The 27793-nt window shown below is 40.8% G+C and overlaps 2 protein-coding genes across 4 annotated transcripts in view; both read left to right on the top strand.

The window, feature by feature from the left end:
* Positions 1-36: 36 nt before the first annotated feature.
* Positions 37-8802, top strand: LOC108233217 (cytochrome c oxidase assembly protein COX16 homolog, mitochondrial). 2 transcript variants are annotated; one of them, XM_025004699.2, is made up of 5 exons: positions 37-192; positions 872-949; positions 7112-7180; positions 7410-7540; positions 8077-8203. In XM_025004699.2, exons 1-4 carry the CDS (start codon positions 133-135, stop codon positions 7506-7508), a joined length of 306 nt encoding a protein of 101 aa, XP_024860467.1. In that variant the 5' UTR covers positions 37-132; the 3' UTR covers positions 7509-7540; positions 8077-8203. The 2 variants fall into 2 exon arrangements, with proteins under 2 accessions (XP_024860467.1, XP_017267003.1); XM_017411514.3 differs by lacking the exon at positions 7410-7540 and having other exon boundaries at positions 38-192; positions 8077-8802.
* Positions 8803-20874: 12072 nt separating this feature from the next.
* Positions 20875-27793, top strand: part of slc8a3 (solute carrier family 8 member 3) — a 138414-nt gene continuing 131495 nt past the window's right edge. The window contains exon 1 of one of the 2 annotated variants that reach the window (XM_017415824.3): positions 20875-21609. The gene's annotated coding sequence lies outside the window, so the exon portion shown is untranslated. The remainder of the gene's footprint in view (positions 21610-27793) is intronic. The other variant, XM_017415815.3, reaches the window with a different exon arrangement.

The raw sequence follows: 27793 nt of genomic DNA, 5'->3' as shown, positions 1-27793 counted from the left end.
AAAATACGTCATAGGAACTAATGATAATTTCTGCGCAACTGCCCGGGCCATTTATCTCGTCGGACACGTCAATAGACCGCTTCCTGTGACCTGCCTGCTGTTTACATGGACATGTAGCCAAAGAGACCAGTCATGTTTAATTTAAAGACGCTGCAGAGAAACAAAACTGTCAAGTATGGAGTCCCCATGCTTGTAAGTGAATGTTATGGTTTCACATATTTTTTTATTTTTTTTTTTACCGAAATGAAGAAGTGTTAGCTGACAGCTAGCTTATTAGCAGTTAAATAAAAACACAGCGGTGTCTCGGAGACGAGTTAGTTTTTTTTACTCCTTAAGAGATAACATCAGGTGTCGACTTCCTAATCTTACGTGCTATTTTTTGCTTTTTTGATACAAAATATCGAAAAGAAAAATAGTTATGTTCAGGTGGTCCTTTAGTCCAAATACTTAACATATTACGTATTTCACATTCAAATACCCTCTGCCTAAAGCTATTGATTATTCATGCCTGTGCTATTTTAAGCTTAGTTATTTTACCATTTATGAGTAACTTGACATAATGTGTAACACATTTTTTCTGCGAGTATTTTAGAGGTTTTAATTCATTTTTATGGTGTTATCTGTAAAGCTATTCTGCATGGTTTAAAATTCAAAAGCTCATACACACATAGATAATACAATTATGAGTGCATAGCTAACATGTTAGTTTGAACCTCTAAGAAATGTACCTGTCAATTTGTCTTGATATATCTGAAGATAAAGCTTCTCCTGAACGTTTTTCTTTTCTGAATCAGGTTTGCATAAACCCAGCATGGGGAGCTGAAATAAGTTCTGTGGATAAGTTAATCACCATGGATGTGTTTTATTTCAGCTGCTGATTGTTGGCGGCTCCTTTGGTCTTCGGGAGTTTACACAAATTCGATATGACGCCCAGAAGATCAGAAAAAAGGTTTATATTTCAATACTTTTTATTTAGTTACACCACCCCCCACTGTGGCCAGTGAGTGAATACTCCACCCAGTGGTAAAAAATGAAACTGCACCCTTTGTGTACATGGGCAGAATGAAAAAGAATAATCCACACATTTCAGCATAATTATTTTATTCTAGCAGTAAGGTATGATAAAGTTTGGCTATTTAAGAAAATGCAGTCATATGTTTTATGTATACCTCATTCATAGAAACAGTGCTGGTATAAATTACTGATCGACTTTTCAACCTGTTCTGAATGTCTCCACTCACGAGCAAGATTTAATAACAAGCTCTTATCCTATATTAAATAAAAGGCCTTAGCATTCCTTGAAGGAATGCATATCGCCTGCAGCCTTTCATCCCAGATTGTTAGACTAAGATCATCTTATGTTGAGAAATGATGGAGCTATTTAGTTCAAACCTTGAAAAAAATAATATGCACAGTCTCATTTTGATATATTATGTGATCTCTTACTGCTCAGCGTGTGTGCTGTGAATGACCCACAGCTACTAACACACCAAATTTTAGCTCAATATCTCAAAAATTGAGTTGTAGCCACTTTTGTGTAGGTTAAGGTCAGTTATTTTTATGGTGGCCATCTTGAATTGGATTAACTCTAAAAGTTAACCAGCTATAGATGTACACTATATTGCCAAATGTAGTTAATCACTCAGCCATCCGAGTCACTGAATTCAGGGCTTCCTATCACTTCCATGGTTACAAGTGTATAAAATGAGGCATCTAGGTATGCAGACTGCTTCTACAAATATTTGTAAAAGAATGGGTCACCCTCAGGAGCTCAGTGAAATCCAGCATGGTACAGTAAGATGTCATCTTTGCAAGAACTCCAGTCGTGACAAAATAGTCCACAGTCACCTGTTAGTGACGACATAACAAAATGGAAACGATTGAGAACCACAGCAACTCGGCCATGTAAAACCACAGAGCGGGCTCAGAGGATGATGAGGCTCAAAGTGCACAGAGGTTGCCAACGTTTTGTAGAGTCATTAGCTACAGACCTCCAAACTTCATGTGGTCTTCAGATTAGCTCAGGAACAGAGCAGAGAGAGCTTCATGGAATGGGCTTCCATGGCTGAGCAGCTGCATCCAAGCCTTCCATCAAGTGTTGCAAAGTGTCAGATGCAGTGATGTAAAGCACACCACCACTGGACTCTAGAGCAGTGGAGACGTGTCCTCTGGAGTGATGAGTCACGCTTCTCTAACTGGCAATCTAATGGACGAGTCTGGGTTTGGTGGTTACCAGCAGAACAACTTTTCCTTCTGGAAAGCCTTCCCAGAAGAATTGACGCTGTTGTAGCTGCAAAGGGTGGACCAACGTCAGATTAAACCCTATTGATTGAGAATCGGATGTCACTGAAGTTCATGTGTGTGTGAAGGGAGACGAGCGAATACTTTTGGCAATAGAGTGAACATTAAATAATTACTTATTGTATGTTTAATTTAAATCTGCCCCATCGTTCCTGTGATATTTGCTAATAAAAAGCGCTAACTCCAACATATAATAGTAATGGTTAAACACTGATCTCGTGCGATTGGTTAGGCCTCAGAGTATAAGTTGGTGATCAGTCTCAGCCACAACCACACCACATTTTAGCTCAAGATCCGTAGAAATGTCTGAATTCCAGACATATTTGCATTTGCTCAGATCGCTTTGCTGTAGCATCCAGTGATCACTTTCTGAGAGTTTCATTAAAAACCGTTCAGGGATTAATGAGATATTTTCCTAATGTTACAGACAAACAAACTCAGACACAGGCAAAAAAAACATTATCCCTCCACTTTTGCCTTTGGCAGCGGGTGATGCTGCTAATAATAACCAATTTATCAAAATGACAAGACCCTTTTATAATATCTTCCAGTATTATAATCTTGTGGGATTGCTGTAAGTAGGTGTGTTTTTGCGGTGAAAACCCCCGATGCAAGTCGTCTGGGTAGAAGGCAGATGGCAGCGGCTTCGTCTCTTCTCACTGTCGATGTGAGGCAGAGATAAACAACGAGTGACGGTGATGGTGGAGGAGTGCATTGTGCCCCTGGCGCTGGGTCTGTGCAGTGGCCCCCACACAGCTCACGCTCCTCCAATGGGGTGTGTGATACTCTCAAACCCTGTGGAGTGTCTGCTCAGTGTGTGGGTGTACACGTGATTCAGTGCACTAAATATTGTAACAGTGTGCCATATTAAAACTAATCTTCCAGTTTTTGGTTAGATCTTTATGAGTTGATCACATTATGATGTGGCTTTTGCACATTTTTGACTGTATTGCTGTCTGAAATGGCCTGCTGTGATCAGATTTGCATTTTCTCTTCGATGAAATAATTTAGCCTGAAGACAGAAATGAACTTGAAGCTTTTTTTTTGGTTGGTTTTGTTTTTCATAACTGGTCAGATTTTGAATTTATTTTTACATTTATCACTTCTGGTCAGTCTTCTCAGTTTTACTCATTTACAAATGTGGTTATATGTGTTGGGTACATCTGTTACCATTTAAACTACGGGGATCGTACTAATTGCTGAAACTATTAATTCTCTTGTTTGACAGCTGCAGAACATTATATGTATAAATTATATTTTAGTCTTGCTAATGTAGGTCTGATTACAAGTCAGCCATGGAAGTGTGAAGCTCGTGTAAGAGGGGTGTACTTACTTTACTATTTAAGATTTAGTTAGAAGGGGCACCAGATCGATTGATGATCACTAACAGATTGAAGTGTCTCTCATGGGAAATTGATCATATTTATATTGCTTTCATTTATTCACACCTGGAGGCTGAATCTGTTCATTACAGGCAGCTTTCATTATGTTTGTTATGATTTTGAAACCAATTCTGACTTTTTATGATTCTAATACAAAATTAAAAATGTATCAAAGATAAAATCAACAAACAATAAATCAACACAAAGTAACATTCAGTTAACACAACGCAAACTGGGAACAGTGTTCTGAGTTTTAGTATCAAGTGATTAATACTCAACAGTTATATTTACTTCACCACGATATAATAAGGTTAATAGTTTATGTTCAAATTAACCTTTATGATCTTAAAAATGATCTAAAATAAAATGTATATATATTGAACAGGATGTTTAAAATCAGGATTAAAGCTTTAGATTTTACTTGTGCAGAAATTTGGACTTTAGGCCAGAAGATTTTTAATAATTCTTAGTTTGAGGAAGGATCAGATTGGAAGTGAGCTTCCATCAGCCTAAATGTCATAACCAGACCCAAACACCTCATCACCAGGAGAGAGACATGGGGTGCCCTTACCGGATCAAGGCTGTGGAGCCAGCTGTTATTCTTGTCTTTCTGAGTGACTCCAGAGAGGCTGATCGGACCTCAGCAGAACCACAGAGAGGAGGCAGGTTGAGGCCCAAAGACCACTGATGGTCAGTGGGTCAGCGTTTCATCCAAGGTTACCTGAGGTTTTGGTGATGGCTTTGAGGATCGGTCTGAAACTTTCAGCCGGTGATAACAGAAGTAGGAGGGAGACGCAGCTACTGGACTTTTACAAAAACAAATCTAGACACTGGGGTAAAACAAGGGAAGAAACTAAAGGAGCAGGGACCAGGTTAAGGGTGGAAGATGACCTCGAAGGCTAAGAGAGACGAGGTCCCTCTTCCTTTGGTTTTTATTAAAAGTGATGAGACGTCAGCCTATCGTCAGCCAGCCAGGTTCTGACAAGGTCAGAGGCTGAGTGTCTGCACAGATGGAGCTTATCTGTCCTGTTCAAAGAGGTTCTGTAAGAAGCACCTGAATATCAATTACATACTGAAGAAGAAACTATGAAGATTAAACATTTCAACCACTGTTGTGATTAGATTACTCAGTTCAAGGTTCTCAGGTAAAGAGTTGTGTAAATAAAATTTATTGAAACCATTTGACTAATTTCTTATTAGATAAGCAAACACATAGTTTTCATATATTCCTTTATTTCAATTCTTTAATTTTTAATGTAAAAAGAACAATACAATAACAAGACACAAGCTATATAAGTAACATAAACATGTACACAACAGTGCAGATAAACCTAAATGATAACAATGTAATAACAGCCACTAGAAGTACTTTCCACAGGTGGTAGTATTACTTGCAGAGGAGATGTTGCATCATGTAGTTTGTTGTAGTGAAGCACGACTGGCTTCACTGTGTTAGCAGAGGGATGACAGCGTCTCTCAAACTCAGATCTTTGAAGCTGTAATGCATATTTAATTTGCTCCATTTGGTAAATGTCCCAGACTTTCTGGATCCACATTAAATGTGGGAGGATCTGTTTGTAAGTAGTATGTTTAAAAATAAATCTTAGCCCTGCAGGTACTGCACCTAGTACCTCTCCTGTGGGATGACCTATAGGAATACTTCCTTGAATACTTCTTTGCAGAACTTATTTAAATTGGGACGTAACCAGATTATGTGTGTATGATTAGCAGTGTTTGCTCCACATTTCCTCCAGCATCATCCATCTATTTTTACCACATTTTAAAAAGATTTCACAATTAAAGAACGGATTTCTTCTCCGCATAAATCCCGTTCTTTGAGTCTAAAAATAAAGCGTAGGAGAGACCGAAGGACACGTGTGTAAAGTCTCAAAGTAAGACTTTATCCCAGCGACACTAAGAACCCGAGCAGGATGACTTTTTAGACAGAACAGTTGCTGGAAAGATGAGTGGAGGTCAGAATGAAGAAAAAGACGGGTCACTTCCTGTTGCTCTCATTAGTCACACACAAACCTTCAGCATTATTTCTGTGAAATATTGGAACTCATTAAAAGTAATGATTCAGAATGGGATTCATTTCAGGCCTATTCTTGGGCAAAATCAATTTGAATTGCAAAACCCCCGAGAGCTGCTTTGGACCAGAGTGTCACCCAAAACCCAGTGACTTAGACTTTTTTATTTCTCTTTTTGTTTTTTAGTAAACCTGATAATGTTGATGGCAAACCAAGTGACTCGTTTAGAAAGAACAGCAGATTATCTCTGTGGTTTGGTAAATATTAGGACCTCAATCAGTCTACATACATGCACGTTTTTTGACTGATTTATTGATCAGTTTTTTTTTAAAGTTTAAAAATGAAAATGTACAAATATACAGTACGTTTACATATTATAATTCAGTCAACCACACACAAAATAAACATTACTTCAATAATTTCAATCCATTTTCCAAAAGGGAGCAAGAAGTATAAACTTATGTGATTCTACCCCTGCTTATTTAAATATTTACAATTCTTCAATAGCTGTATGCAGGAAAAAAGACATACAGATGTATCCACTTATAGTTTCACATACATATCTGCATAAAAAATGTATTTACAGTTACTTACATAGACCTACATTTACATATACACATGCTTATATTCACATAAATTATCTCTTAATACATACACACACACACACACACACACACACATATATATATATATATATATATATATGTGTGTGTGTGTATATGTTTGTATATTCTTGTGGATGTGCTCCATGTTCGTGCCTTAAAAATCCCCCCCCCCCCATCAGAAAACGATCTGTATGTTTCCTGACAGCAGGTTATGTCTCATCTCGGACATTATGTGTGCAGTTTAATATTTGACAAGAGTCATTAATTTTAATATATGTGACTTTAAAAATAGACCATCGGTGTGTTTTAGAAACCCAGCCTGATTTATGATCCTTATTGCTTCTTTCTGAAGTGTACCTAATGACTCCAATGAACCTTTGTAAATGTTGCCCCACACCTCTGCACAAAACCTGAAATATAACAAGATAAGTGAACAATAAATCATGTGAAGTGAAGTCTGATTTAAAATGCTTCTTGTTTGTTTCTTATGCCAGGTTTCCAGCAGATTTTGTCATAACAAGAAATTATGATTTGACGTATTCTTTCTATTTCAACATCAATATCTTAGTTTTAGTGTCTGTTTTACAATCACCAAATAACAAACTTAGATTTAGTTATCATTGTTTCTATCAAATCATATTTTTTGACCAAATCATCTAAGTCTAAACAGTTTTAAGGTGGAATCACACAGACTTGCTCTTGGTTGATCTTGATTAATTTAATTATTTTTCTTTTTTGTTTTGTAACTGTCTTCTGAAAGCATTTTTTCTTCTTTATCATATTTTGTTTTCAGCTGGATCCTTCACTGGAGGCTAAAGTGGACGTCCAGAGGCAGTCGGTCATACTGCAGGAGGAGTACGAGGTAAGAGAGACGCTGGCGGTAAATTTGATGAAATAATCCAATCAGTTGAGTGTATGTAGAAAAAACCAAAAAGTTTGATGGTAAGCAGTTCTGTTTTTATCTGGTGTCTTCAATTCACAGAGTGCTTTAAACACCAAAATTCGATTGTGAAAGAAAATATCTGAGTACAAGCTAGATTGGTTTTTCTTCCATTACTTGACTTGAATGCCAGACTTTTTGTGGCCTGAAGGTCGTCGGTGCCTGTCGGGCCAACAGCCAGAGAACCCGCTGGTGGACACCAGCAGTGATGGAGGCCGTCAAGCTGAAGGAGGAGTCCTTTAGGGCTTGACTGTCCTTGAGGACTCCTGAAGCAGCTGACAGGTACGGGGTGGCCAGGAGGACTGCAGCTTCTGTGGTTGCAGATGGAAAAACTCAGGCATGGGGGGAATTCGGAGAGGACGTGGAGAAGGACTTTCAGTTGGCCTCGAGGAGGTTCAGGCAAACCGTTCGGCCCTCAGAAAGGGAAAGCGGGCATCTGAACTCTTCCCTGGATGTTTCTGGGTACCTCCCACTGGGAGGAGACCTTGGGCAGACCCAGAACTCACTGGAGGGATTATGTGTCCTCTCTAGCCTGGGAACACCTTGGGGTCCTCCCGGAGGAGCTGGAGAGAGGGAGGTCTGGGTTTCTCAACTGGACCTGCTGCCTCTGCAACCCGACTACAGATACGTGGTAGAGGATGGAAGATGGAGGCATATAATTTGTGATTTTTACATGCACATCCTTTAACTGAATTGAAAAGTCCTGTTCTACTGCAAATACATTTAAGATTTTTTTATTCACTTTTTACTGTTGGGGAAAAGAAAATTGGAGCCTAAAGCTGTTAAATATTTCCCCATTTTGTGCGTCTCCTCTGCAGAAGATGAAGGAAGTGAATTTGGATGAGTGGAGGAACATCCGTGGTCCACGCCCCTGGGAGGACTCGAAGGAGTGCCAGGAGCAGCAGCGCCGGGACACAACAGACTGAGGCTCCAGATTGAACATGCACCGCAGCAGCACGGGAACAGGCAGCCGAAAAGCCCACGGAGAGACATCACCACCTTACGCTCAGTTAGCGCCGCAGCTTCAGGGTCTGAACTGGTTTGCGTCGGACCCGAATCTTTGGAAAAGTGTGTTTGCAGTGAGCGGTGGTGGTTTCCTCTGGTTGTGACACACTTAGAACTACTGTTTGGTTAATTTATGCCACATGAGAAAAGTCTGTCTTCTGTTAAAAGATGTGGATTTTGAAAAGATTGTACACAAAACTAAAAACCAGTCTGATAAGATTTTAAAAAACAGCCAGCCAGCAGGTGGAAACTTACCTTTCTTAAACACAACACAAAGAGAAGAATACACTTTATTAGGTACACTTGTTAACACAAATTGGCTAATCAGCCAGTCATATAGCAGCAAATCAGTGCATTTAGGCTTCTAGATGACGTAGCTCCCAATAAATCATCAGTTTGGAATACAACCACGCCACTTAAACTTCACCTCATACAGGCGCCTAATTAAACAGGCCAAATTAAAAAGTGGCCACTGAGTGTACAAAGTATAAATGAGGTATATCTTCTGTTTCAATAAATTATTACTGTTTTTCCTAAGAGTTTACTTTGTTCTCATTTACTTTTTGGTCAGATCTCACGGATGTGGTCTTTGTTTACAACTGCATTTGCATCGATTTACCAGCTGAAAGCAGAAAGGAATAAATAGCTCAGCAGCTCAGCTTTTCCTCAGGCTTTACATGTCTGAGCAGTAATCTATTTCTTTGACAGTTATTATTTTGCAATGTGGTGGATTGATTGTGTTTTTAATGGAAATAGTATTACTTTTTGTGTTATTTTTGTCTAGCAAAACGACAGAGTTTTGCTGTTTGCCCTTATGACTTCAGGTGGGCGTGTAAAGGTAATCTCTGGGTAAGTGACAGATAATATATGTTCTGCCTTGCCTCGTTCAGCTGTGAAATGGATTATAATGAATATTCTCGAGGTGCATACATCAGTATGAGATTGTCATGGGATAGATTTTGTGTAATCACAGTTTATGTACATTTCAGCGTTGCTCCACTGCGCGGTTCTTGCTGCCTCGGGGAAACGCATCAGTTTATATATGAGAGTTATTCTTTCAGGCAACACAAATATGCGTCCTTTTCATGGTTTTGTCATTGACTGTTTTTCAGGAGGAACCGCCCTGGAATAGTGATCACCTATAACCTGCCAAACACTTCCGTCTGACCGGTATTTAAATAGTACAACCACGTTCCTGAAAAGGCTGGGACGTTGTATAAAATACAGATAAAATAATGTAGTGATTTGCAAACTTTACAAACCCATACTTTATTTACAGTGGCAAAAAATAAAAATATCAAATGCTTAAATTATGAATTTGGACCTTTTTTGAAAACCTATGGGGTATTTTGATTTGATGGCAGCAACACATCTCAAGAAATATGGGACAGGAGCAACAAAAGGCTGTAAAAGTAAGTGGTATGAATAAGAAACAGCTGGAGAAGCATTTTGTAACTAATTAGACTAATTGTCAACAGGTCAGTAAGAGGACTGGGTGTAAAAAGAGCATTTTAAAGGGGTGAATCTGTCAGAAGTAAAGATGGGCAGAGGTTCACCAGTCTGTAAAAAAACTTTAAAAATAATGTTTCTCAATGGAAAACTGAAGACTTAATATCCCATCATCTACAGATCATAATATCATCATCAGATTTCAAGAATCTGGAGAAATCTCTGAGCTCAAAGGACTGAAAGTAAGTATTGGATGTCTGTGATCTTGGGGCCCTCAGGGGCCACTGCATTAAAAACAGGTCTGATTCTGTTCCAATAACTGCTGGAGTCAGCTCTGTCTGTTCACTAAACATCTCATGAACCACTGGATGGATTTTGATGAAACTTTCAGGAGGTCATCAGTGCATGTACATCTACAGCTGATTAACTTTTGGAGTCAACCTAATTCAACGTGATAATTTTGTTGGTGACTTCTTGGAATTTTCATCCAGCATCCATTGGTTCATGAGGATCAGTCTCAGCTACTACCACACCACATTTTAGATCAATATCTGTAAATCTGACAGCTCTATCCGTTTATGTGTTTGCTAAGATTGCTTTGCTGTGGCAGCCATCTTGAAGCAGATTCCACAAGTTAATTAGTTGTAAGTAACAACCTGATGATGACTTTCTGTAGGTTTCATTAAGTTCACACACACACACACACACACACACACACACACACACACACACACACACACACAGATATAGACTAAACCATAATTGCCCTTCTTCACCTGTAACAGCAAATAGTTGCCCTCAGGTAGAAGGTGAGGCCAGGCTAGAACAAGAAGGTCACGGCTGTAACTCGACCTGCTCATCAAACCACCCAGGTGTAGGGCTTTCAGACTTTTTGTAATTCCCTAATTATAAAACAGAAAAAGGAAAAATAAGTATTTCTTTTGGAATAAATTATCACAAAGAGAACGGTGTGGTTGAAATATCTAAGTGCCATGCTTTTACGGGGCTGTTCTTGTTGCCTGGCAACAGCTAAGTTGCTGACTTTACCTGCAGCATCAGCAGCAGCTATCAAATCATCACAGGTGATCTCCCTCTGTAGGTAATGCAGATAAAACCAGCTAGCTAACTGTTGGAGGCTTTAATTACCATCCTAACGACGCTGTCACTCCAATCCTTTCCTCTTACCGCTCAGTTTGTAGTTTCTAGTCATTGCCTGCCACCAAACGCTGAAGGACGGGTGATAATGTTATTGCCTGTGACTATGTGTCTGTTTGTTAGCAAAAAGAACCCCTGTACACCACAGGACAAAATTTAATAAAACTCTCAAAGTAATCATTGGAGGTGCTTCTGCAACTCATTAACTTTTGATGTCAACCCAATTCAAAATGGCCGCTACACCTAATTGACATTAGCAAACATGAAAATGTGTCCAACAATCAATTTTATAGCTATTGAGCGGGTAGCTGAGAGTCATATAAGAGAGCTGGGGATCAATCATAACGCTGCTTTCTAGATTAAACCAAAATGGCTGTCCCTTCCACTGATGGGAAGTGATCTGTCTGAACCTAAACTGACTCCGAACTCCACCAACAGGTTGGCATGATTTTATTACGATAAATAAACGTGACAATGACAGTAGATTCAGTCATTCTGCATTCCTGATATTTACATTTTAAAGGAGCTCAGATTCCCAAAGATCATAAAGAAGAAATATTTCTGTTGTCCTTCCTGCTCTGTGTTTCTCTCCTGGCCATACCTGCCATGTCTCCTCTTCAGATAGTTTCTCAGAGTCGTCAGTGAACTCCAACATGTGTGTAAATGCTGAGTCAGCATTCTCATTTAGTTTCTCCTGCACTTTTAATTTTTTTTTTCCAGTTTAACTACTTCAGCTTACTTTGTGCTATTTTAACCATTCATATATTAAAATATTCAACTTGATCAGGAGTAGCGTGCTTTGACTAAGGTGTTTGGAAATTGTCTTTACTTTTTCAAATATTTAACAATTTAAAATAAAGTTCCTCATTAAATACATTGAAATTTCTTCAGTTCCTTCAAAAGCATTGTGCTTTTTGAAGACTGCTTCAGCTTTTTCTGTTCATTTTAGCTTTTAGCTACAAGTTTGCTACTTTCAGTTTTTAGCTATTGTTCTTCTGCTACTTTTAGCTTTTAGCTACCGCCCTTACATATGTCACATGTGAAAATCACGTTTACACATGTGCTGTTCATGTAAATGTGTTCTGCTATTTTGACTTTTAACTACAATTTTTCGACTTTTAAATTTTTGCTCATTTTTATTAATTTTAGCTGCTCTTCTGCTACTTTTAGCTTCTAGTTTTTATTCTGCCAAATTTAGATTTAGCTACCATTTTGCTACATTTAAAATGTAGCTGCTCTTCTGCTTTCAGCTTTTAGCTACCATTTTACAAATTTTAGCATTAATTGCAATTTTGCTCATTAAGCTTTTAGCTATTGTTCTACTACTGTTAGCTATTGTTTTTCTACATTTTTAGTTTCTGTTAGTTTTGCTAGATACAGTAAAAGTATCTACATTTAGTTTTTAGCTACTATTTTGCTCATTTTAGCTTTGAGTTGCTGTTCTGTTTGTTTTAGCTACCATTCTGCTTTTTTTTCTTTTAGCTTTTTGCTACAGATTTGCTACTTTTACCTTCTAGCTAGTGTTCAGCTACTTTCAGCTCTTAGGTACAGTTTTGCTAATTTGAAGTCTTTTAGCTATGGTGTTAATTTTCAGGTTCTGGATACTGTTTAGTTCATTTTCGTTTTAATCAGCTTGTTTTACTTGCAACCATTTAATTTCAGTGAAGTCATTCAGCGCTCAGCGTTCACGCTGCATGTTGACAGAAAACGCTGTTTCTCTGGGATAATGATGCTCCGAACACAATGCTTAATTTTCTCCGTCAAATGGAACTTTTTTTATTGACGTGTTTGTTTGAGCACGTCTCTGAACCGTACCTCCCTCTCAGCCTCTCAGGGTCATCCTGAGGCTGCTTTCAGGCAGTATTTCATTGAGCTCGGTGTTTGGTGAATCATCTCAAACTGCACTGACTGCACAGCTTCAGCCTCACAGCGTTTCCGTGTGTACACCTCAAATGAAGCACATGAAGGAGAGTAGAAAGCAGCTAAAAGTCTTGCTACGGCAAACTGCGGCTTTAATATAGCCCAAACTGTGAGTGTGCTCATCACAGGTCAAAGGGGGTTTGCCTACAGGGCGTCTCAGCATCCAGTCAGGGTGTTTCGGAGAGAAAAAAAAAGTCCTGATTTGAAAAATATCTGCCTTTTCAACATGCTGTTTCATTTTTTAGACTGCAGAGCATGTGATTAATTATTTACTGCACAAGGTGGGAATTAAATTCATTATTTACTACAAAGTATGAGAATTATTTGGCTGAAAATCCAGGCTGTATGAAAAGCAAAGCTTTGAAACAATAATTTATCTCTCCCATTTTCCAGTAGCACAGCCCAGTATTGCAGTAATGTTCACACTGTAGTCCTCCTTCTACATGCCGGCCTGTGAGTTTGATTTCCCATGAATCAACTCAAACCAGATCAGATCATCACATCATTGGAAACACTGCAGGAAAAAAAAAAAACCCCACAGCAGCTCTCAGTCTTTTAGATTCTTGATGAATGAAAAATCCTCCCTCCTCCTCCCAAACACACACTCACACACACTCCAGAAGATGTTTAATTACCACTGGTATTATCTCACAAGAAGACGTGTTCCCATGAAACTGAAACATTTTACATTAAGCCCTCATTTCAAAGGGAATTTACTTCACGTTCATTTTCTTTTCTGTAATGTGGGCCGAACAGAAAAGTCCACCTACACAAATTATTTGTCAAAACGAGCAGCTTGGCAATGAGACCTATGCTATAGCTTTTAGTGGCGTTTAGAGTTACCATGATAAAGTAATTTGAAAAGCATACTGAAAAAACCCAAAACATTAAAACTGACTCAACTGACAGAAAGGCCACATGACTAAGAGGGTAGAAGTCTGTAACCAAATTACAATGATGAATCAGTCTGATGTTGGCCTACCCTTTGCAGCTATAACAGCTTCAGCTCTTCTGGGAAAGCTTTCCACAAGGTTGAGAAGTGTTTTTGGGAATTTTGGACCATTCTTCCAGAAGTACATCTGTGAAGTCCCTAGGGAGGTGTTCCAGGTATGTCCCAACTGGGAGGAGACCCGGGGGAAGACCCAGGACACACTGGAGAGTCCATGGACCTTGGAATTCTCCACAGAAGAGTTGGAAGAGGTGGCTGTGGAAAGAGATGGCTGCTGAGATCTCCCTGGTCAAGCTGCCCACACGATTTGACTCTGGAACAAGGAATGGATGGATGGATGAATGGTTGGATGGATGGATGGATCTGTAAAACTGACTGAGTTTTAGTGGTTCATAAGATAATTTGTTAACAAACAAACAGGGTTGACAGGGCAACAAATATGTGGCATCACTGCTGTATGGCACTGAACTAAGTGTTGGTACACAATTTCTTTAATAAATTAGTCAATGTTTGTGCTGCAAATGCAAATTAGGTCTGAATCTACTTTCTAAAAATATGTTTTTGGACAATCTGCTTTTAAGATTGCTGATGAAAAATGCATGAGGAATTAAAATATCTCTATTTGAAATGATAAAAGCCAGATAATCAGTGGCCAGCCTGAACATTTACTCCTGAAATGCCAGAAGTTGCTCTAGATTCAGACTTTTTTCTAGATGGAGGTTGTGGGGAGGGGGAGAAAGAGACAAGAAAAGGCTCCTGTGCTTATTTGATTTCTGCTCTCTCGCTCTTTCATTTCATATCTATAAATAAACAGACGCTTGGCAGCTGAGGGGGAGTCCGCGCAGAACAAATGCACCCCCTGGCTGTTTCACTTCACTCCCCTCATAATGAGCCAGATGGAACACGCGCAGATCGCTGCCGCCGTCACTTCCACTCTTCACCACGGAGGCAGGGGTCACACGTTGCTATGGAAAAGTGGCTGCTGGGCAGAGGGGTCCTGCGTGGAGCCACTCTGCACACCAAACCGAGAACCCACAGAAGAGCAGAGCCCTCTGCAGCCAATCCTCCTTCCTTTCTGAGGCACCGTGAGGAAGATGAGTGTTAACTGTGATGTAATGGAGTCAGGGCGGGTAAACCCCTCTCTTACCCATCTTCTTTTGCAATTTGATTCTGGACCAGTGAACCCACAATATACTCTGATCCGGTAGCTGCAGCTGCAGGAGAGGCTCTCTCCAAGCTACTTGTGCATGTGAGCATATACTGGTCTCTTTTGATGGTATTTGATCTAAGAGGAGATAGATTGTGAAACTGTAGGTCTGGGCTCTCCCTATTTTTATTTGGTGTGGTTTTGCAATCAAACTCCTGCATACTTTGTGCTGTTTAAGCCATTCATATATCAAAACCTTCACCTCATTCAGGAGAAAGGTGCTATGACTTTTGGTTTTTGTCACTTTTATATTTTTCTAAATGCTAACCTTTATTTTTATGTTTTCCTCATTGAGATCTCTTCAATTCCTTCAAAAAACATTGCACTCTTTGAAATCTGCTATAGCATACTTGCTCTATGTATCTATTGTAGCAGTAAATGTCTTTTAGGGTGCCAGTCAGAGTTTATCTAATGATGCTATTTTTCTCTTTTGTCAAAGAGTATACTTCACAAAAACATTGCAGTAAATTAGCACCGAGCAACAAACAACAAAACCAGTAGACCACAGTTCAATTCAGGTGTTATATTAATTACAGTGAGTGCAGGTGTATCATACAAGTTCAATTCAAAGTTCAGTTTGGTTTTCTTTATATTCCACTATCATTTAACACAGTTCAGTTAACCCAGTTGTCAAGGCAAAACATATTAAACTCAAAACTCCACTCCCAGCTTTACCTCAGAAGTCCCCCTTATCTCATCAGTCCAAACAGTTCCTCCATCTAAAGACAAAACTAGTAACATTTTAAACGTGGAGGCTAAATGACACATCCCAATCAAAAATAACACTGAGGTTCTTTACATTAGAACTGGAGGCCAAATGCCATCCAGTGGAATTGAAAGGCTGCAAAGTTTGTTCCCCATGCTCAGGTCTGAAAACCACAAAATAAGAGTCATGCAGTTTTTATGTCTCTAAGACAAGCTTTTAATCTATGTAACTGTTTGGTTTTCAGGTTTCTTGAATGAGGATCATCAGCATAACAATGAAAACGTATCCCATGCTGACTAATAACCTGACCTAATAGAAGCATTTATAAAGTAAAGAGTACTGGTCCGAGTCCTGAACCCTGAGGAACTCCATGAGGAACTGTGCTGTATGAAGAAGACTCATTATTAACATAAACAAACTGTAAATGTAAATGGGTCGATGTTGAACCAGGGGCTTAACCTTAGCACTGCTGGAGGACTGCTAACAGGAGCTACTCCACATTGGCTAAGGGGACCTGGCTAGCTAATGGCTTTTCATGGTGCAAAACCAAGCTTCCAATTCAGACAGCTTCACCTTCAAATCCACATTAAGACTGCATTTATTACACGTACCATTATCGCTAAAGGAGGCAGAGGACTAGCTAAACATCTGACACGTCAGCCCAGTTCCAGCTTCAGTGATCAATGTGAAAAGCAGTCAGTTTTAGATATTGAGCAAAACATTTTGAGGTGGTAGTAGCTGAGAGTCATTTACAACGCATACTCTGAATGGGACAATTTATCATATCACACAAGATTATACATGACATTATTTTCAAAGTTTAAACAGCTAAACAGCTAAAGCTCCCTAAATTCTCAAAATAAGAAGATCTTAGTTTAAACTCTGGCATAAAAGGCAACATGTCTTTAATTAATTTTTAAAATTAAAGATAGATAGACGTGATGGATTAGTCAGAAGTCTGTACAGGATGGATTTCCTTGAAACAAAACCAAACTTTATGGCTGAGCTCTGCTGGAAGCAAGTATTTTATAATTCTGATGAAGTGACCCCTCAGCTGTTATTGAGGTAAAGCTGGGTAACTTCACGTTTCCTTTTCTCCGGAGTCTCGCGGTGGCTTGGTGCCTTGCTTCATGTCTGACCCACACCTTCACACTGCTGTCAGGAAGTGGACCTCCAGGCTTGAGCTCTTCAGATCCTGATACGAGGTGACGCTTTACCTTTCTTATTTCACAACTTCACTACTCATTACTAACTGCTGGATGTGCACATGGCCCAGAGGTGATGTCACTGTTAACTCTCCTGATGACTCCCCCTCCACTCCCCCTCTCCCCTCGACCAGCTGGACCCTCAGTCACATTGTCTTAGCCAGGGGTCTGCAACCTGCGGCTCTGTGGCCACATATTGCTCTTTGCTCCCTCTTCGGCAGCTCTTTCTGGCTTTGACCAATACTAACATGGAAACGAATAATAATTGGAATTGTAAACATAAGAAAGGCAAGTTTTTGACAATATGTAAATATAACTTCTGTGACTGAATGATACTAATACAGTTTTTTACAATTCATCATACACCAAACTCCATTCTCTGAACCAAACTTTCAAATGCCTGAACACATGCCTTAAAGCAACACCATAGACTACTTTTACATAGGTAGGCGCATTTTGCAAATCTCACTTACCCTTTTTGCAAAATGCTAGCACATTTAGCACTGTGATGCACCTCAAAAGTGTATTGTAAACCCCTCAAGGTGAAAGATTAACACAATTAAAGCATAGATGTCACAAATGAAACACAATGACTCCAAGCTGATAATATGTGTCAACCAACATAAGCCAGTTCAGAGGGAAAACAGGTTGGTTGGAGATTCATATCAGCAATGGACAGAAAAAATCGTAGGGGACAAGAGTGTGTTAGAGGTAGGGGGAAGATGGCACTAAGAGATAGGCAGAAAAAGAGAGACCACAAGGAGTTGTCATTAATGGGGAAATTCTGACAGTGATTATTGACCATATCTGATCCATGGGATGATGATGAGAAAAGCAGGACTTTAAAGGCAACCCAACATCACCCATTTCTCTGTGGCCTCAATAATTCAGAGATTCAAGAGAACAGGTAAAGTGGAACTTTAGCTCACCATTGTCCTGTTTATGTTTGTTTTTGTTTTTTTCACTGTTACTTTATATTCACATCTGTAAAAATGCAAGACTGCCAAACAAAGGTTGAAGGAGGTCTGTGTTCGCCTGGCAGCAGGAGGGCGTTTTACTGTGTCAATAAAAACCATTCACCCCCTTGGATGATTTATGCTTTTATTGCTGTCATAAATCAATCATGGTCAATATAAACTGGACTTTTGTTTTTACAAAGATGAAAAACAAACAAACAAATAAAATAAAAACTTTTCAATGTCAAAGTGAAATCAAATTTCTATAGAATAATACCAATAAAAAAAATTAATGTAAAATAAGTGATGCATAAATATTCACCCCCTTTAAAGTAACTGTCTTAATTCAACTCAGAGAAAAGATTTTTGAAAAGTCCAAGTCAGGGATGGATACAGAAGGATTTCCAAGGCCCTACACATTCCCAGGAGTTCTGTTAAATCCATCATCAGGAGATGGAAGGAATATAGGATGTGTAAATCTACCACGAGCAGGCTGTCCTCACAAACTGAGTGACCGTGAAGAAGGAGAACAGAGAGACCACCAAGACACCTGGGAGCTCTCTGAAGGAGGTCCAAGCTTCAGCAGGTGAGATGGAGAGGCTGAGCTACAACAGTATCTTTCTCTTTGCCCCCTCCCATAAACCTCAGACTGGTGAAGAACCCGGGCAACAGTTGTTGTAGCTCAGCCTGTCCAATCTCAGTATGTCATCCAAGAAAACAACAAAAATTTAGTTGTCAATCATGTCTCATAGCACATCATTAACTGAAGCCTGGAAAATTGCTGGAGCATTTCTTACCCCAAAGGCATCTCCAGGTATCTGTAATGGCAAGTTGGAGCTGTTTTCCATTCATCCCCTTAGGAAACATGCACTAAGTGATAGGTGTTGCACAAATCCAGCATGATGAAAAACCTAGGCTTCATGAAGGAATTCAAAAGCTGATGTCGTGAGAGGATGGGGATGCTGGTTCTTGATGGTTATATCATTAAGACCTTAATAATCAATTAATGGATGAAAAAAAACATGCTCCTTCAACACCAAAAAAATCCTCCTCAAAATTAGATCTAAGGAATACTTATCATTTGGTCCAATTCAGGAAGGGGTATGAGTGGCGAACTGCATTTAAAACACCACTGGGTCATTGTGAGTATTTAGTTATGCCTTTTGGGCTTACTATTGACCCTGCTCTCTTCCAGGCCCTCGTCAACGATGTGCTGATGGACACATCATGAGAACTTGGCTTACTTACAGTCTGCCAAAAGGCAAAATGCAAGACAGACTAGTTGGTCATTACTTTTTTTTGTTTTGTTTTGTTTTACACATTTTCAGTTTAACATCACGTACTGCCCCAGCTCTAGGAACACTAAACTTGATGCTTTCTCTCTTGACAGTTTCTTCTCTCTGAGGACACCAAGACAGCCAAAACCCTCCTCCCTCCCTCCTGTAGGGTCAGCATGGTTACTTGGGAAAATGAGTGAGCAACACAACGGGCCCAGGCTTCTGGACCAGACCCTGGTTCTGGACCACCCAACCAGTGGAGTAAAAACAGCAATCACTCCCCTTCAAGACTTCCTCAGCCACCGCCCCTGGTAACACATCTCCCTAGATTTCGTCACAGGTTTGCCACCAGCTGAAGGTACTGCCTCTGCTCTCACCATTGTGAACAGGTTTTCTTAAGCTGCACATTTCATTCCTTTACCTAAATTATCCTCTGCCCTAGAGAGTGCTCGCGTTCTAGTTCAGCACGTGTTTCAACAGCATGGTATCCCATCCGATGTTCTCTGACTGTGGACCACATTTCTTTTTTTAAGTCTGGAAGGCAGTCATGGTGGCAATCCTGCTCCTTTGTACATTTCTTGTGAAATCTCCTGGAGACAGACTAAGAAGCTGAAACAACCTTACCTCTTCTCTTAGTGAAGAATCCTTTTTGTGCTCTTGAAACTCCTGAGAACCACTCCTTGATTGTATGTGTTTTACACGTCCGCCTTCAGCCTTCGCCTCCTATTCTGGATAAAATAAGAGAAGTCAAGTCAAGTCAAATTTATTTATATATCACTTTCCAGGAACAAGGCGGTTCAAAGTGCTTAGTCTAGCTTCACAGCCTAGCTTCATCTGCCTGTCCGTTCTCCACCGCTCACCCAGATACTTTCCACTTACCTGGAAAATCCTACAAACAGCTCCTCAACTCCTGGAAATCCTGGCCGAACCCTCTGGAAGCAGCGGACAAAGCTGCTACACAAACAAAAATTATGCAATTTTAATCACTCAACCACATGACTGAGAGCTGACTTCGTGACTTCAGATAAAGTATGGAAAGGCTGTCATCATGTTCAGCTGCTCTTCAGTTGCTCTAGTACCCATCTGCAAACAAGAACCCGCCAATCTCTGTTCCACAGATGCACTTCCCTTCCCCTTCACAATAAAAGAACTGTTTTACCATTCTGTTTCCTGCTCAGTCTTTTAAACAAACTGAACTCTGATGCAAAAATCAAAGCAAAAAAAAAAAAGACAGTATATTGCTTAAAATTATAGTTTAAGCAAACGATTGATTAGGGGTCCGGCCCCCCAATCCCCCCCTCATTTCCGCCTATGATTAACCATCAATGAGAAAAGCATTGTGCAGGCTTTGAGTCTTACTTTATGAATGTTTATTAAACTGGACTTCATGAGAAGCTGTAGGTGTGATTCATCTGTTATATTTAAGTTATTTTAACAAAACAAATGAATAAAGAAGGCGGGAAACTGTTGCACCAGTGTAGAGTCACTAAGTGATGGATCTGTCTCTTCCTGTAGTTTCTAGATTCTAGGAGCGTCAAGTGCCCCCCCCCCTCATCGTATATGGACAGATAGATAGTGGTCCTCGCAGCCCCTTCCTCCCTCTCAGATTCGGGCTTTGGGTCCGCTCTGCACGAGATTCGCGGCTTGTGTTGCAGCTTCTCTCAGCTGATGGTGACGTATCCGCGCTCCTGACGAAACCAGGACTGATTGTTGAAACTGGTGGGGGGGCGGAGGGCTGCGAGGCGCAACGGATTTACACCTTTAACGCGTGAGAGCGCGCGCGCGCGCGGTGGAGGAGGAGGAGGAGGGGGAACGTGGATCGTGTATATTTTGGAAGTAACCTGAGGATAAACCTCATCATCCTGGAGATAAACCCAGCATCCCCTGCGCTCGGAGGAGGCTGCCGGAGACTCACTGACGGGGAGTTGGATGGGATTATTTATTTTTTTTAGTTTGATTTTTCATTGCGTTGTGTCATTTGTGCGCACGCGGGCTGTGAACAGCGGTGGCCTCAACGGCGGCAGAGGTTTCCTGCGCGCGGAGGAGGCGGAGGAGAGGCTGATTCACGGCGTGCAGGAGGAGGGAGAGCCGAGAGGATCCATCTCTACGGTCCTAAAATACCGACCCCCTCCTCCTCCTCCTCCTCCTCCTCCCTGTAAGTGACAGCTACGAGACTCGGCCCATCCGTCAGGCAGGGGGGGAGAGGGGGGGAGGATCTGGGGAAAAGGGCCCCAAGGAAGGCAGAAAGAGGACGGAGGCGACCCCCCCACATCCCCCCCCCCCGGCCGGGTTGATCCGACACACTCGGCGGCACGGAGCAGGCTGGGGACCTGCTCCTCTCTGCTGATGAGGACACCGCGGCTCGGCGGGGGGATCCGGCTCTGAAACCCTCAGAGTTGGAGGGGGGAGACAGGATATTTTTAATTTTTTTATTTTTTTTTATCTGTGTGTGTGTGTGTATTCTGAGCCTGTTGGACAAAATCAGAAATTCGGGAACCGGGCTCCAACATATCCAGATCCAGGTGAGCACACACTCAGAATGTGACACGCGCGCGCTTGCGCCCGGTGACGGGACCCGGGGATCACGTGAGCTGAATGTGGTCCGCCGGTCCCGACCGCCTGGTGCGGACAGGGTCCCCGGCAGGAGTCGTGATTCCCTCTGAAAGGGTGTGACATTCAGATCACTGGCGTCTGTCATCATTATCATTATTATTATTAATAATAATAAAAGCAGGGAGCTCGTGCTGGCTGCTGATTGGCTGCAGGTTTCCACCCGCTTCCAGCTTCAGCTCCGTTACGATTTCCCAGATGAAGACTACCTGTCAGCGTTTGGAGCTGACTCCTTTCAGAAGACGCGCAGGCCTACGTGCGTCCTGCGAGCTCCAGCGAGGAGCTGTGGGGCGACTTCAGCAGGGATTCCCCCCTCCCTCGCGGACGGACTGACATTTGTAGGGAAGCAACGCGGCCTCGCGATGATTAATCAGCAACAGCTGAGGCTCTCCGTGGGTCTGCTGAGTCCATGTTTACGTGGAGCTCAGATGTCCTCCTTAAACCAGACCCTCCTCCCAAAATAGGGAAGGGGAAAGGGATCCTCTCAGCAACTGCCTGAGCCATGTCTGCATCAGTCAGGACAGGGCTGATCGCCTTAAGAAGCTCTAAACAGGCTGGCAAGGCTCATTCTTTCACTAAAACTTGCAATTTCATTGCAGAAAATGGAATTCGTTTGCAGTTTGGATGCAATCACTGACTGTTTGGGTAATGATAAGAAATAATAAATGAAAATAATAATAAAAAAATCAACAATGCAGGTTAGTTTCCCATAGATCAGGGGTTTGCAACCTGTGGTTTCCGAGCCACATGTGGCTCTTTAGTCTCTCTGAAGTGGCTCCAGCTTTGACTAAAAACAACAAAAACCTGAATCACTTCTACTTAAAAAAAATTTGAGAACAGGTTCAGCTGTTTACCCATCCAAGTTTTGCAACATGTGCATGAAATCCCTGCAGCAGAACGGCACTAATAATCCACGCTTGGCCTTCTTCTTTCTGTGTGAAGCCTTTTTTTTTTTTTTTTAGCAGAAATTCGTCAGTTCTTATAAAAGCACCATAGTTTGAATGTGACTCAGGTTTTCATAAAATGTGTTAAAATGTAGTGGTCAGTTTGGCATTTGAGGTCATAGTTTGTTGGCCCGCTTTTCAAAGTTGTTTATGCAACTTTCTGACATGCAGTATGTTCACTAAATCCACCAGAAAATTCCTCTTTTTTTAGCATTTTTGAGGTAAATGTAAATGCAGAATTTGATCGATTTTAAGGCACTGAAATGTGTCGTGAAGAAAATCCTGAATCTAAGAAAAGATTTATTTAGATTTAGTCATTTTTCGGTCAATTAAGACTTAAGTCTGCACCGTGAGCTTCCCGTGTCTCTAAGTCGGATAGGTCTGCATTATTCTAAACAAGAAAGTGTCACTTCCTTCTGTGGAATTATATACTTTTTCTTATGTCTTTACACTTAAAATTGAAAACTTGCATAACACAAAAAAACAAGTTTGTTTTGGAATATACAGTATATACAAAAGTGTCTGATGATGCTAACAGATGCCTCTATGTGATGGTCTGAAGTCATTTTCTAATAAATATTGTCAGAACATGTTCTTTTCTGCAAGTAAGTTCTTACTTTTTTAGCGACTGTTTTTTACTTCGGTATCATATGATTTGACCCCAACAGGAGGTTTTAATTGCCACGTCACATGCCTAAAATAGTGACATTTTTCTTCTGATTTGCCCAGCAGAAAAGGTCAGAGGTCGTAGAGGTCCAGTTTAATGATATTTCACTTTACTGATACCACTTAGGTAGTAATTTCTAAATAACAAAGCTGCTTAAAAGTTGTATGAATTGTTCTAAATTGTTTCCACTTGTAGAGCTGAAAAGGTCAGCGGTTGCGCGATTTGATAGCGAGTCGTCAGCCCTAATTATCGCCTGCTGCCAAAGGGTGAAGACAGAGCGATAATGTTTTTTTTGCCCACGTCTCCGTCAGTGGATGGTGCTTTTAGCAGAAAATGTCGGGAGTCACAGATTGGACTTTAAGGAAACTTTCAGAAAGTGATCTTAGACCTTCTCTGACACATTTGTGGCATCGGCCATATTCTGTGGCGTGGTCTGCTGGAGCAGCAGCTCATCAACAGCTGAGAGGAACCGGTTGGATGAGCTCTGTCCTGGGATGGCTCCTGGATCCAGTGCAGGTGGTGGGAGACAGGAGAGCTGTAGCTAAACTGACACCACACCTGGACAAGTCTCCCACCTGATGTATGACACTGTAACACCACTGGAAGGCTCCTTCAGAGACAGGCTGCTGCACAAAGGAGCGATATCAGCAGCTGTTAGACGCTCCAACCAACACTGCTCCCAACAAACCAAATAACTCTTTAAATTCCTGCACAGACCCCTATATTCTACTACATAACCTGTTTTTGTACAAATAAAAAGCACAACTGTACAGTTGCACATTTTAATATCTACATTTACCAATTATTAGCTGTAGTTTTTTACTCAGGATTTTTGTCACAGTTACAGGGATACACAAGAAATTCTCCACCAAGAGCCAAATAAAATAACTTTTCTACTCTAAAACAGATGCATTTTTGGGCTCAACCCCATTTAAGATGGCCACCCCAGCCTAGTGTCATCAACAAAACACAAGATGACTACAACTTGGCCAGTTTTACATACTTTAAACACAAATAATTCACACTGAGGTCTCACAGTATCACATGAGATTGTGTAGAAGGTTTGACCAAAGTGGCTGTTACCATCATTTTGGAACATAAGCTGATTTTAATCTATAATTCTGGGATGAAAAGCAGCAGGGGAGCTTCCTTTAAAGAATGCTAGGCTTTTCATTTAATGTCGCAATGGTGCTATTGGGCCGACATGTTGCTTGTGCACACGCCTTTGTCCTTTTTTAAATTTTCACTCCATTTGGTTACTGCCGAACCGCCTCGAGCGTATTCCCAAAGCAGACTCCAGCCCTTAAAGGGGCGGTTAGTATGCAAACTGCTTCGTGTACCTCCTAATTTAGGGGTCACGATTGTAGCAGCGATGCACACGGAGAGACGGGACGGTCTGCTCGCCGCTGTCTCCCAGCACTCAAATGCAATTTGTGTGGAGATAGCAAATCAATTTCCCAATACAAAATCCTTGTGAGGTCATACACCTGAACAGTCTGAGTGCTTAATGTAATTACGGTGATAAGCTTTATATTTCTACCCCATATCATTTATGTCTCTTAAGTTAATTTCACACTTACAAAGAGAATCAGTGAATTCCAGGAAAGGAAATTTAAAGGCACCTCACGATTCGAATCAGAGGACTGTGATGTGATTAGAAAATGATTTTTAATGCATCCATAATCACACTCCAAACAAAATCTCTCAGACCTAAAAGAACCAAATTGTTTTGCTCTACTTTGCAGTGTAAAACTGTTTTCATTCTAACAAGATTTTGGGAACTAAATGAAGAAAAAAAAAAGTTTTTGAGTACAGGGACATACGATTCTGTGGCGAAGGACGTTCATCACATGTTGGAGCTACCTGACCCGCTTTGTTCGGTGTTTTCACCACTTTGTGTTTGGTCCTGTTGTAGAGTGTGGAAGTGGCTGTGTTAGTATCTTCAACATAGGACAGTGGTGTCCAATCCTGGTCCTCGAGGGCCACTATTTTGTACGTTTTAGATGTTTCCCTTCTTTTCAGCAGGACTTGAAGTTCTGCAGAAGTCTGTTAATCACTCATGCATTCATAAGAATCAGATAAAAATCAGATTGTACTACAACATGCAGAATAGTGGCCTTCAAGGGCCTAGGATTGGACACACCTTCCATAGGATGATCATATTCTAATGTGGCTTCAAAGAGTGCAACATAAGGCTGTATCTGACCGGGCTGGGACTGTTGGAGACCAGTCGGCGAATCAAAAATGCAAGAAAATGGGGGAATTGTTCTGTAGCAGTGTCACTGAATTTGCAACCAGGTCCAGCTGCGTTTCAAAACTCAAAGCCTGGTTTTGTGTTCGCGGTTTGGAAAACTAGATTCTTGACATTACTTTGTTGCTCACTTGGCAGCTGCCCCCATGTTTAAGGTTTAATAAACTGAAATGCTCTTTAGAATTGAAGATAGATAGATTTGTACCAGCTTTTTAAAAATATATATTATTTATTGAGGACCCCCACAAACGTTTCAATACATTCTGGAGACTCCGTCATGAATGCTGTTCACTTACCAGTCAGCCTGGCAGCAACTGCAGGCAGTTCTCCTCCTCTGGGTGGAGTTGTGAACACAATCTTCATACAGGCTAATCAACAGTCTACAGTTCATATACGTACAGCCTACGGTTTTCCCTTCAACTTCACAGAACCCAAAGTATCTCTAAACACTGGCTTTAAACACAGAAGGTGCTGCTTGTATGTCATGTTTCTGTTGCATTCGCCTGACATCAACTGTTCAGGTGCTGCGCTTCAGAGTTCTGCCTTTTGCGGTCCTCAACACGATGTTATTACCAATAAATAATAATCGTTTTTTGGGATTTTAAACTCGATTAGTTGATGTCGGCATCGCAATGTTTTGACAAACAGATTATAACCCACACCCGTAGTGAATTCCTTGCATCTTCATTTGAAATACCATTTTTTTGTAGAATTATAGCGCAGCTTAGCTGAAAACATTCATTCAGTCATAAAGAGAAAAAAGGAGACTGAGACTGCTCCTGGTATTGGATGACCTTATGTCTCGAAAACGCCTCTGTGACTCGGGTAGTTTGCTCTTGGATTCTAGGGTATTTGATTTGTTTGCCACTTTTGTTCACTTCTGTTTATTCAGGCTGACTGAACACATTTTTTACTGCCTTTCATCCCTCTCCTTCTGTGCTGCACGGCGCTCGATAGGTTTCGAGCGTCTCGCCATCTGCACTGGAGTTGCAGAAAATTGCAGACAGGTGCTAAAGACATCAGGAGTTGCAGCTCATTCAAAACAGCGACGATCGATATTTTTATGTTCACAACGACGTGCAGTAAATGTGACATTTGTGTTAGTGCGTCAAATTATCTCTCATATCTCTGGCAAAACTCATACTCATTGCAGGAAGCAGGTTTGAGAGAAAAGGTGGGTACAGAGTCTGCCTACTCAGAACCACATGGGAGACATTGAGCCTCCTCACATTTGGTTTTACGAATCCCTTTTGATTTGAGTGATTTGACTGACGCCATGAGGTCTGCTTATGTCCTGATTTTTATGTCAGCGTTACAGTGACACACACAGGACTGGCATAGTCACTGCAGCATTTTGTTTTTCTGTTTTTGTTTTGTGTTTACATGTGGACGAAAAGAACAGCGGCGTGTTTAAAAGAATTTATTTAGAAATGACAGAAACAGAAACGGGCTCCTTCCTTTACTCACAGTGGTGTCAGGTACACATTTTTGCCAGGTCAATTTAGCTCAATATATCAAGTGTTTCTTCTTTTTGAAACTTTCTAAGTCTAAACAAATAAAAAACACACACCAATCAAATCCTGAAAATATGCTCCGGTTTCCAATTTTCTCCCATTAAATAGTATATTTGTCTCTCTTTCTTTGGGCTCTGTGCTCCTTTTTCTCACCAGGGTTGCATAGCTGGCTGCGGTCCACAGAAATGGCTGCTGATTCAGTTAAACTGAACTTTCTTGTCTCCAGCTTGTGCTGCCATTTGCTGTCATCCAATTCTCTCCCCTCCAGATCAGTGCATCGCTTTAAAATCAACTTTTTTTTTTTCTTATAGCAGAAAAATTCAATTTTCAGTTTTTTTGTTCTTTATTAGAGAGATAGATTTGTACCAGCTTTTTAAAAATATCGTTAAATAAGCAGTAGCAAAAATTAGCAAAACTGTGGCTAATTATACCAAAACAGATTCTAAAGCTAAAATTAGTCATTTAGAAACAGATCAACTATGTTGAAGCAGATTTCAAACAGAACAATATATATTTTTAATTAAATAGTTCCCCATGTATTGGCACAGAACATTTATTTTGAATAAAACAAATGCCTAGGATCATTGGGACACTCAAACCCCTCCACCACGATAAGGTGGCAGCCCAGGGAGAGGCCCAGGGAGTGTCCCAATGATCCTAGGAGCTATGCTGTCAGGGGCTTCATGCCCCTAGTAGGGTCACCCAAGGCAGACAGGTCCT

Source organism: Kryptolebias marmoratus, linkage group LG10, assembly GCF_001649575.2.
Source record: "Kryptolebias marmoratus isolate JLee-2015 linkage group LG10, ASM164957v2, whole genome shotgun sequence".
Classification (NCBI taxonomy): Eukaryota; Metazoa; Chordata; class Actinopteri; order Cyprinodontiformes; family Rivulidae; genus Kryptolebias; species Kryptolebias marmoratus.
This window is presented reverse-complemented; position numbering and strand designations above follow the sequence as displayed.

What these genes read in the sequence shown, in the direction of transcription:
- LOC108233217 (XM_017411514.3), top strand. Translation starts at nt 133, where the DNA reads ATGTTTAATTTAAAGACGCTGCAGAGAAACAAAACTGTCAAGTATGGA. An exon ending in AGTATGGAGTCCCCATGCTT is followed by an intron (nt 193 to 871) that starts GTAAGTGAATGT and finishes GTTTTATTTCAG; the next exon opens with CTGCTGATTGTTGGCGGCTC. An exon ending in TACTGCAGGAGGAGTACGAG is followed by an intron (nt 7,181 to 8,076) that starts GTAAGAGAGACG and finishes TCTCCTCTGCAG; the next exon opens with AAGATGAAGGAAGTGAATTT.